Below are 12,199 nucleotides of genomic sequence, written 5' to 3'. Positions count from 1 at the left end.
AATAGTTGGAATGTAAGCGCGATTCAGTGCAAACCTCTATATTTCTCTGTAGGGAATTAAAGGCTGCACGTCTAGTGGCGCATTAGCTGCAGGTTTTGCAGAGCTGTTTCGGATCATTACCGTTGACCGTGAAGGGACACTTGTGAAGTGTCGATCAGAAATCTCCAGAATAGTGGAGAATTTTTCCGCTGGGTGGGCGTCTTCCTTCGGCTTTGCTGGGTTAACATTAAATATCCGAATTCTACTAAAAATAAAGCACCGCAGTTTCGTAAGCCCTGTGTACAGTCGCTGCGTTCATTAAAGAAAAATGCTGCAAAAGATACTCCCGTCATTTCATTCCAAATCTCGTCCCCCTCCACCTCCCCCCCCCTCCAAGCACAAGGACGCACACACAAAAGGAATCAGAAGGATGATGTGCACTCTTGAATTTGTTATTTAGATGCAAAATCCTGGCTTTTGCGGGCGAGTAGGAGATCGAGCTGCGATGTGTGCTTGGCGCGCCCTGTGTGCGGTTACTTGGGTAAGTTCTTGACGAATAGGTCCAATCTGTAGACGATGAACACCTGCAGCAAACGTAAGAACAAATGGTACGGCCGTGTCAACACACTTGCTGGAATGTTAATAGGATTCTTAATTTCGTTTACAATTAAAAAAAAATGTTAGCCCTGCAGCCACACCACGCAAGCGATATTGTGCACATTCTACAACCGCAGATGTTTTCCGTCATTTGGCTTCTTATTAATGAGCACGTAAGTGTTGGCGTTCTGCACGGCATTTTGCGGAGTAGTGAACGCTTTCCTGCCCGGAAAGACGAAGAGATTCTCTAGCACGTGACACACGCAACCCCGAAGGTCACTCATTGCAGAATCAATCTTCTTATTGCTTTTTTTTACACTATGACTCATTAGGGTGCATTTTTATCGGCCAAACTTCCCTGCTTTTGCTGGCGCATTACGTGGGGAAAACACTAAATATTCAAAATGCGATAGGAAATCCGCTGCACGTTATAGAGAAAAGAGACCCAGGAGAAATTTCAGCCTCTCTGACTTTCCGCTTGACGTTCTTTGTTGATATGTGGCACACCCTACAGGCCGCATACTTGATGGTAAGCTTGCTAGTTGTTTTCCTCCTCTGTAAATCAATGTTTTTTTTTTTTTTGGGTAGAAATACCTCAGCACTCCTCCAGCCCACACTTTCTTCCATGTTCCACAGTCGTTCTTCATACTCAATTTTTCTGTGAGCTTCCCTCACTTCAAAACGCCTCAAGCCCATATCACCCTGCACAGCTTCATTTGTACGCATTCCATGAGCGGCCGATGCGAGGCGTCCCACTGACCGACATACGTGAACCACCCAGATTTTCGAACCCCATACCCAGACCTTCTACGTGGCGCTATAAAGTTACTGAACAAGTGGAATTTGTCTAGTGAAAATGCGTAGAAAAATTATAAAGTACGACTAAAACCCAACCTACAGACATGATAGCGTAGGATTGTAATTTGAATATACGAGAAAAAAGAGTTATGTTACGCGAAAACTCAAACAAACCCCTTTTCCAGCGATACTGCCATATATTGACCGGCTACAGCGTCCAACATTTGCGCACTGGTGCGTAAATATTTTGGAGGCCACCAATAATTTTTCTTTGCCACGTTACCAGAGTTGTAGACATGATAGTCTCATTTTTGAAAATTAGCGCTTTTTGCCAATTCTTAGTAAAAAATTGGCCAACTAAAGAAAAAGTCGGAAACAGTCAATGGAATTTGTTTTTCTTTTGAATCCAACAAACCTCGTCAAGTTTGGTGCAGTGGTTGCCCACAACAATGAACTCTCTTGTTACGAGTATTTATACAGGAGCACCCAAGCTAAAGCTTCCTTTTAACCGAGAAGCTTAGGCGTCCTCCAAATCTTACTGTCAGCTTTGAGGCGTGTGCGTGTTTTGAGGGTGTGCGCACAGGCCTCTGCGCCCTTTCGTGCGTGTTCTGTTTTAACTGTGTGTGTCTGTGTGTATGAGCATGCATGTGCGGTGTATGTGCGGGGTCAAGCAAGCATGTGCAGGGAGTGTGAGTGAGTGAGTGAGTGAGTATGTGCGCCTGTGTATACGTGTTCTTGCGTGCGCGTACGTCCTTGTGTGGGTGTGTCTGTGCGATAGTGTGTTGCGCGAACCTGCGTGCGTGCAGGTCTATGGGCGTTCGTGTTTTTATGTGTATTTGCCCGTAAGTGTTTTCGATCATCTCTCTGTGTGTGTTTGTGTGTACCTTCATGAGCGTGTGCTTGTGAGTGTGTATGGTCGTGTGTCTGTGCGTGTCAGTAACTACGTGTATGTTTGTGTGCCTGCATGGATGTGCGAGCACAAATACGCAGTGTTACGTGCGCGTTTGTGTCCATGTGCCTGCCTGTTTGAGAGCGCGTTTGTGCAAGTCCATGTGTGTGTGCGCGTACAGATGTGTGTGGGTGTTTGTGCGTGTACGTGTTTATGTGTTCGTGCTTGTATGCAGGCACCTGTATATGTGCGTGCGTATATCTGTGTGCGTGTGCGCGTATGTAGGTTATACATTCAGTTGAGCTGATATTTACATGCAAGAATGCTCTTCAAAATTGACACAATTGTTGCCAAGAAAAACGATCTATCCGTTCACGTGCGTTTAGATAATTTCTCCTCAATAAGCCTTCCTATTAAAAGCGCAACCTTCTGTTGCAGCATTCTTAAGAATATATTAGGAAATCGAACACCGCTTTTGCCTCATTCCGACCTATGAATATTTTTTCCCGGGCAAACGTGGATGGTTTCGCCAAAATGACGACGGATGTCATACATGCTGTAAGGGCGGCGCGTTGGAGATATGAACAAATATGGTGCCGGCAGCGACAGTGCTTTCATTCTGAAAGACTGGCTTGTTATCGAGGAGCCCTAACGCTCAGTGGCTGAGCCCGCACGCGCGCTGTCACAAGGCTGGCGTGATGGGGAGCGGCAGGATGGGCGAGTGAATTCCCAATCTTGCTCTCTGTCGTTGCAACGCGAGCGACAAACGCTACCAGCCATCTCGGCTCGCCTAAATTTTGCAACCACCTCAGTTTGAGTCTAAGACAGGGAGCACAGGACTACACTTATCCGCGCCATGCGCAGTGGCGGCCAGCCACGCTGGCCCCTCTACCCCTTGATCGGGGGACAAGGCGGCGAGAATATACAGGTGCCACCAGTTCTGGCTCCCCCTCGCACCCATGGCATGCGAATTTTGGCAGCAATTTTATTGGGCTTGGAATTTCGACGGAACCGCACAGTGACGTCGAAAACTCGCCTGGAGTGTTTCTTTGCGATCACATAAGACTACAGCGCCCTAAAGATGGTTTTCAAGGGTTAGAACTAAAAATAGCCTTATATAAGCTCGAGCAACGGAACCAGGCATTTAGGGATTATAAAGTCAGTGCTAAGCGACTTCTTCACACAAAGTTTGCACCAACACAGGAAAAAAGTGGGGCCTTGACGCGACTGAAATTCGATTTCGCATATAATTCAGTCTATATTTTATACGTGTCGCATGTAAGGTTTGTAAAGCTGTAATAAATGTCTCTTGTGTACTTGGTTACTTCATTCTTGTAGCCTAGTGCCCATGCACCCTCAAAAGCACGCGCAAGACACTTCCCGCACCGCACTACGCCTGTGTCCCCGATGCAGCCTACCCAATAATGTTTTTTTTTTGTGTGTGTGTGTGTGTGTCTGAAACACTTATGGTATCTAACGTGCGAGCTGATTTCCTATTTTTTCTTTGTGAACGAACAAAAAATCGATGTGCTATGAGAAAAAGCTTGGTAATTGAAATCGTTATATGGTTGGCCGATTGCGTGTGCCTGTTACATTTGTTCAGGTAAAAAAGCAAACTCATTTTCCCCAGAAATAACGCATTGAGACCGATAGTAGATTAAGAGTTGCAGACAAACGATTACTACGTGCACTAACAAGCGTATGGTGTCAGCGCGCAAGTGCAAACACGAACACGTCACACCCGACGCACGCGGACACTCGTTGTCAACCCGCCGGTGTGATCAACGCGACAGCAGCAGCGAACGAGGTGACACTGGTGCAGTCTACCGCTTCAACGCAACAGCGGCGGCCAAGCGCGAACATAGGCATGAGCCGTGTGCAGATTGTGACTGTTGCACTGGCGAAGCCAAGTGAACCCAACATTATCGGCGCTAAAGTACACTTTAATTGTCGCACTCAATCTTGTTGGTAGAGTCTTTTTCCGTGAGCACTTTCATAATACGTTTGCGCTTCCATGCGTTAATTTAGACCTCCTAGCATATTCCAAAAATTCAGGTTTGACCGCTCTTTTTTTTTTAGGCACTCGTTTCTTTATGGTTATTGTTGACGTACCAATACTGAAACACTTTCCGCGTTCGCATGACGTCATCGTATTTTTCCGTAAATAGGCCGGCCGATGATGTTTTCTCCATGATTTAAGCCGTACAGCTGGCACAAAGAAGAAACGGCTACGCCTCTCTCAGAAAAAGAAACATGCTTTATTATTGCTTGTACTTTAGTTCATTTCCAATATCCTAGTTCATCGGCGTGCTCTATGGCGATGTATAGATATATGAAAACGCTATTAGTATTCAGAACCAGTGATGTCTTAGTAGAGTGAGGCAATGTGCGCACATCAGCGTCTGAACTTGTTTCGCACTGATATAGAGGCTGGCCGCCCTAAAAGGGCGAGGAGAAAGTAAGAATCGTAATCTAAACGCTGATATAACATGTACACACAGGTCAGTTCATTGTATTCAATTGAGCGCAATATAACCATGAACGTTCACCAACTAGCCCCCTTCATTGCTTTACTAAATGTTATTTCGAGTACATCGGGCTTGCGCTACGTCCGTCCACGTCCTGTCCTCCCTTAATATCGTGTTTGTAAAACTGAGCGCAATATAACCATGAACGTTCACCAACTAGCCCCCTTCATTGCTTTACTAAATGTTATTTCGAGTACATCGGGCTTGCGCTACGTCCGTCCACGTCCTGTCCTTCCTAAATATCGTGTTTGTAAAACTGAGCGCAATATAACCATGAACGTTCACCAACTAGCCCCCTTCATTGCTTTGCTAAATGTTATTTCGAGTACATCGGGCTTGCGCTACGTCCTTCCACGTCCTGTCCTTCCTTAATATCGTGTTTGTAAAACTGAGCGCAATATAACCATGAACGTTCACCAACTAGCCCCCTTCATTGCTTTACTAAATGTTATTTCGAGTACATCGGGCTGGCGCTACGTCCTTCCACGTCCTGTCCTTCCTTAATATCGTGTTTGTAAAACTGAGCGCAATATAACCATGAACGTTCACCAACTAGCCCCCTTCATTGCTTTACTAAATGTTATTTCGAGTACATCGGGGCTGCGCTACGTCCTTCCACGTCCTGTCCTTCCTTAATATCGTGTTTGTAAAACTGAGCGCAATATAACCACGAACGTTCACCAACTAGCCCCCTTCATTGCTTTGCTAAATGTTATTTCGAGTACATCGGGCTTGCGCTACGTCCGTCCACGTCCTGTCCTTCCTTAATATCGTGTTTGTAAAACTGAGCGCAATATAACCATAGAGGTATACAGTTGTTTTTATCGCCATCCTATGCAACTTATGTATAGCCATGCATGGATGATGCTCGGGTAACGCAGATGTCAGAAGGTTGTTCCCTAATGGGATGCAATCAATTTATTTTTGCGCACTACAATGCTCACAAGCTATGCCAAAAGGCAGTTTGCGAATGCACACTTGAGACATTGGTGTCCTTAAGGGGCGACCGCGCAGGTATAGATTGACGTTTAATGGGGTAAGAGAGCCGAGATGACGTGCAGGAAGCGATGTATTGATTGAATGAGCGTAGAGTCGTTTTTGGCTTTTTCAACCCCTTGGGTGTCCATGGTTGGCGGTTGAACCTTCAATACAGAAACGAAAAGAATGCGTTGTTTCGAGAATTCGCGTCGAAGGTGCGCTTGGCGCCGAAATCCGGTAGTAAATATAGTAAGTCAAAAAATGTAAATTTGTTATTCCTTGTGAGGGCTGTATTTATTATTTGCGCTGGAAAAAACGTTTTGTTATTCTTTATTTAGGATCATGGCTACTAGGAAGGTTGGGAGGAGTGGCAATGAATGAGAATGTCAGGCTAAAGCTTCGCTCCGTTGGAGAGACGCCTTGGTAAAGAAGTCTAGAGTTAGCTCTGGAGTCGTGTAGAGATGCTGTGGAGGAGTGCTCGGGCGGAAGGGTGGGGGGAGCTCTTTATTCGAGACAGGTAGAATACTTTAATTCGGCGGCCGCCTTGTTACATTGCGGGGTTTTACGGGCGAAAAACCATGATATTGCCATATCCCTGTGAACAAGTGCCATTAACTTGTGTAAATAGTTTCTCGGCGCAAGAAATATGGCATTTGTTCGCTGGTAAAGAAGACAACGAAGGCGTCCAAACAACGAGACATAAATATCTTCACCGTCGGCAGTGGCCATTCTTTATGGGGCGCTATGCTGGTCGCATTCAATGCGACTTGGTGATTTTATACCAAAGTTTCAAGCATAATTATCAGAAATTACTCGAGCTCTTCAAAAACTTCTCGTGAATACTTCGACATCTGTAATGACCGTCGCAAAGTGGTTGACAGTATTGTTAAATAAATCTGTAATAGTGACCGATTCGATCTCGCTGAGCAGCGCACTCACCTCATCCAGAGACAGGACTGTTTTGAATGAACTAAAATAGTTAATCTCTACGACCTTACGTCTGAAGTGCTTGAAATGGGCGCCAGGTCACCATGGTTTGTTTTTAAATAAAAAAAACATAGCCGAAAAACTTGCACGGATATCAATAGATGGACCAATCACGTATGTTCTGCCTACTTATGCCCATATCGCCGCGGCTAGATTTATAAAATTACCTCTTACTAAATACTCTGCAAAACAGACATTCTAAGTAAAAGACATAAATCGTTTGGTGTACATTTGAGACATTCAATCCACGCCCACATTCAAAATCTTTCTCACAGATTCACGATGCCGTATTGCACCAAACAATTTTTATCTACACATATCTAGTGTGGCTCTGCTCCCACTATGCCATTGTTGCAAAAAACCTGAAAACATTGAATATTTTTTACTAACCTGGCCATGGATTCGCAATCCAGGAAAAGAAACACAATGTACTTCCGAAAATTACGCGTAGCTATGAACACTGAATACAGTCCCTGCTTTATTTACAATGGGCTTCAGCCACCGGAACGCGCGCCTGGCCGCGTCCGAGCCCCTTGGTGGCACAAGGAGAATACCTAGTTAACTAGCTGATTGATTAATAATTATGTTACAACATGGCTATCCACGATTATTTCTTGATCCTTTTCAGATTTCCAAATGAATTGAATAAAATTTATTACCGCCTAGCGTTCTCTGCTCTCAAAAGAACACGTTTTCCTATAAACATTTTCCATTTAACCGCCGCCTTCTTGGTCAGGCCCCCGTAGTAGGAACGCGCGATGGTAAAGAAACCAAGCGAGAACACGTAGGCCTTTTTTTTCCTTTCGAGTGTTGTCGGTAGACATGTGATCACCAGCCAAGCCGCAAAGCCCTAAAGGTACTCCGCATTACTTTGACCAAAGCTATGTGGGTAATCACCGCGCACGGTTGTTTTTGCATTTCGTTCCTGATCACAACGCAGCTGCCACGACCAGGAATCGAACCCCTGACATCGCTCATAACGGCGTAAGGCCATAGCAGCGTATGCACCCCGGCGGGTTGGAAGCAGCTTTAATATAGTTCTTTCATTGCGGCTCACAAGCTGAGAGAAATGTGTGAGATCACAAGGGAAGCGCGGAAAACGTTTTGCGGATTGCCTTGCTTTATTGTATTCCGGTGACATCGGAATGACAGTATCAAAGTTTCGCAGAATCTAGCCTGTGCAAGCCAAGTCTCCGGACGTAGCGCAGTTTTACAGAAGTGCTCTGCAGGCATTACAGCATTTTGAATGGGAGATTGCCGCTGTCGTTGAAGAGAAATGTGTACAATCATTGCAGTCTACTCGTGCTTACACATGGGGCATGAACTTGGAGGTTAGCACGGTAATTCGAGAACAAGTTAATGACCGCGCAAAGAGCGATCGAGCCGATCAGCGATGTTGCCGCTGTCGCACTTGACATCAAAAGAAATGTAGCTGAGCAGGCCATGCAATGCGCGGCGCGGATAACCGGGGGCCACTGGATTTACAAAATGGGTGTCAACAAAAGGGAAGTGTAGTGTAATAAATATGACAGAAAATGACGTGCGATGATCAAATTAAACAAAAATTGCAGGCGCACCTTGCAATCAGCAGTAGGAAGACACGGGTAAAAGGAGATCGCTTGAAGAGGCCTTGGTGCCGCACTGGACGTCAAAATAGGCTGGCGATGATGATAGTTGTGAATCTTCTGATGCACGCGCCATGGTGGCTCACTTGATAGTCCGTTACGCGGCTTAGCACGATGCGGCGGATTCAATTCTCCCCCCTCCCCCCCAAAAAAAAAATCTCTCATCAGAAACAAGTTTCTCGTCGTACAATTTTCGTAAGGTCCCGCCAATGACGACTACGTTTTGGCGTGGGCGCAGTACGTAAGAGCGGCTTGCGTGCCTTGCTTTGGACGAACATATTGCAGGTCTCCGGATGCTCGAAGTTACTCAGGACTCCTGCACTACGGTGTCCCACATAAAACATGGCGTACGCGTTTGCGACACCCAATTTATTGAACTCCGCTTAGGGCTCACGCAAGCACGCGCACGCACAAACAAACACACAAGCAAGTACGCAAGCATGCACAATGACACCACGCACGCGCAAAGGCACGCCCACAAGTGGATGGCGCCTGGAGAAAATACCTAATTTGGAGGTAACGACTTTGTGTTTACTGGAATTTGTCCCTACTCCTTTTTTTCTGCGCTAGAATTGCTGATAGTTATGGCTGATAAATGCAGAATAAATCGCTAGAGTGCACGGGGCAGTAAGTATTCACACATATTATTTATGGCAGCTATTCGATTACCGAATTTGTTTTTAGTTTTGAATTAGGCAAGTCAACATTGATGTTCGAGATTTTAGCGGCAAATGTCTCATATGTCATAAAGTATCTTACATAGGCTTTTGTAAGAGTTCCTATGGTTACTCACCTCAAGGAAAAACCACATCATCTCTTGCACTGCAGCATTTACCAGGAATTGGACCTGGAAATCAAAACAAAATAATAGAGGGCATTCATGACTGTAATAAGCGGTATTTTGTGTAACCCAAGCTCGGTACGCAGCCTGTCGTATGCTTCCCACGATTTTTTACGTGAGCCTAGAATGCAAATGTTGACGCACTTAACTGTTTTTTTATGACCGTCTTCAACCGTTTGAGCACCATCGCAATGTTGGCGCTCGGCGCTAACTGCGCCTGGATATATTCGAAGCTTGTGGAACGTTGCCGCGTATTCTGCAGTGCGATTGACTTCTCCGATGAGAATGCGCTGCCGAGACGAATAGTGGCGGCGCATAGGCTGCGAGGCAAACGTCGCCAAGGCCTTCAGCAGCTACCTTGCAGCTATGTAGTAAAATGTTCTCACGTGGTGGTGACGTTAAGAACACAGTAGCAATACTGTGAAAGGCAAACTAGATTTTATTGGGCTAACCTGTGCCCACAAAACAGGCTATACTTATAGCACAACGAAAGCGGCGAACACAGTCGGCGATCGTCGAAAAATCTGATCAGCGGGTCAAGCGCGTCGACTTTCATACAGCAGTCATCGAATGTTCCAGACTAATCGTTGGGACCCGCATGCCTTCTACAAAGTTCTACACAATTAGCGTCAAGCGATGAAATCAGATAACACGAGGTACGGCGACAACAGACAGCCGGGTAGAAGCATCGATAACTTTCCAGAAACGTCGGATACATGCAGGCGCGTCCCGCGCTGTGCGATTACAGTTGTTAAACGGCGAAACGTGGTCGCCCGATAAAGATAAGTACACGTGTCAATACCCCCCTCATAAAAAGCATCGACCCGATGCTGCAAACAAACGAAAGTAATAAACAAAAGCACTCGTAGCAAAGAAAAGAACAAAAATGACGAAGTTCGTCAGCGTCCGTAAAAGGGTTTAAGGCGCACCACGTGGACCACTTCAGATCGTGCGCGGCGCCGCTGTGAATGCGAAATGCCGTCTGGCACGACCTCATAGTCCAGAGCGCCAATACGTCGGATGACCTTGTAGGGTCCGAAATAGCGTCGGAGTAGTTTCTCACTGAGTCCTCGTCGGCGTATCGGGGTCGAGACCCAAACACGGTCGCCAAGCTGGTACTCGACGAAGCGTCGTCGGAGGTTGTAGTGTCGGCTGTCGGTCCTCTGCTGGCTCTTGATTCGCAGGCGGGCGAGCTGTCGGGCTTCTTCGGCGCGCTGGAGATAGCTAGCGACGTCAACATTCTCTTCGTCAGTTACGTGCGGCAGCATGGCGTCGAGCGTCGTCGTCGGGTTCCTGCCGTAAACCAGCTTAAACGGCGTGATCTGTGTTGTTTCTTGCACCGCCGTGTTGTACGCAAAGGTAACGTACGGCAGGACCGCGTCCCACGTCTTGTGCTCGACGTCGACGTACATTCCTAGCATGTCGGCGAGGGTCTTGTTCAGGCGCTCCGTGAGACCATTCGTCTGCGGATGGTAGGCAGTTGTCCTCCTGTGGCTTGTCTGGCTGTACTGCAGAATGGCTTGGGTGAGCTCTGCTGTAAAAGCCGTTCCTCTGTCGGTGATGAGGACTTCTGGGGCACCATGTCGCAGCAGGATGTTCTCGACGAAAAATTTCGCCACTTCGGCTGCGCTACCTTTTGGTAGAGCTTTAGTTTCAGCAAAGCGGGTGAGATAGTCCGTCGCCACGACGATCCACTTATTCCCGGATGTTGATATCGGAAACGGCCCCAACAAATCCATCCCAATCTGCTGGAATGGTCGGCGAGGAGGTTGGATCGGCTGTAGTAATCCTGCTGGCCTTGTCGGTGGTATCTTGCGTCGTTGGCAGTCTCGGCATGTCTTGACGTAACAGGCGACGTCGGCGGTCAGACGCGGCCAGTAATACCTTTCCTGTATTCTCGACAGCGTCCGGGAGACTCCGAGGTGCCCAGCGGTTGGATCGTCGTGTAGGGCGTGCAGTTTTTCTTGACGCAGCGCTGACGGTACAACAAGAAGATAGCTGGCGCGGACTAGTGAGAAGTTCTTCTTCACGAGCAGGTTGTTTTGTAGCGTAAACGAAGACAACCCCCGCTTAAATGCCCTAGGGACAACGTCGGTGTTCCCTTCCAAATACTCGACGAGGCCTTTTAGCTCCGGGTCTGCTCGTTGCTGTTTAGTGAAGTCTTCCGCGCTTATTATCCCAAGGAAGGCGTCGTCGTCCTCGTCGTCTTGCGGCGGGGGATCGATGGGGGGGCGCGATAAGCAGTCGGCGTCGGAGTGTTTTCTTCCGGACTTGTATATTACCGTGACGTCATATTCTTGTAGTCTGAGGCTCCACCGCGCCAGCCGTCCTGAAGGGTCCTTTAAGTTAGCTAGCCAACACAATGCGTGATGGTCACTGACGACTTTGAATGGCCTGCCATAGAGGTAAGGGCGGAATTTAGCTGTAGCCCAAATGATGGCGAGGCATTCCTTTTCAGTCGTAGGATAGTTGCTTTCCGCTTTTGACAGCGACCGGCTAGCATACGATATCACCCTTTCAAGTCCTTCTTTCCTCTGGACTAGGACGACACCGAGGCCTAGGCTACTGGCGTCAGTGTGGATTTCGGTATCGACGTCCTCGTCGAAGTGTGCAAGTACCGGCGGTGACTGCATGCGTCGTTTGAGTTCTTGAAATGCCTTGCCCTGCGGCGTTTCCCACTTGAACGCGACATCACATTTGGTTAGATGTGTTAGTGGCTCCGCGATGCGTGAAAAGTCCTTGACAAAGCGCCTATAGTAGGCACACATGCCAAGGAATCTGCGCACTGCCTTCTTGTCGGTTGGCTGCGGGAACCTTGCGATGGCAGCTGTCTTCTGTGGGTCGGGGCGTACACCTGATTTGCTGATCACGTGGCCTAGGAACAAAAGCTCATCGTAAGCGAAGCGGCACTTTTCCGGCTTCAGAGTGAGCCCTGATGACTTGATGGCTTCTAACACTGTCGCAAGCCGCCTAAGGT

General features: G+C 47.3%; 1 protein-coding gene across 1 annotated transcript in view; it reads right to left on the bottom strand.

Annotated features, from left to right (window-relative positions):
- Positions 1-421: 421 nt before the first annotated feature.
- Positions 422-12,199, bottom strand: part of LOC129381984 (uncharacterized) — a 96,563-nt gene continuing 84,785 nt past the window's right edge. The window contains exons 13-14 of the mRNA XM_072284884.1: positions 9,175-9,228; positions 422-563 (exon numbers count right to left, since the gene is read on the bottom strand). Coding sequence (XP_072140985.1) covers positions 513-563; positions 9,175-9,228 — 105 coding nt within the window. The 3' untranslated portion in view covers positions 422-512. The remainder of the gene's footprint in view (positions 564-9,174; positions 9,229-12,199) is intronic.

Source organism: Dermacentor andersoni, chromosome 10 (genome assembly GCF_023375885.2).
Source record: "Dermacentor andersoni chromosome 10, qqDerAnde1_hic_scaffold, whole genome shotgun sequence".
NCBI lineage: Eukaryota > Metazoa > Arthropoda > Arachnida > Ixodida > Ixodidae > Dermacentor > Dermacentor andersoni.
This window is presented reverse-complemented; position numbering and strand designations above follow the sequence as displayed.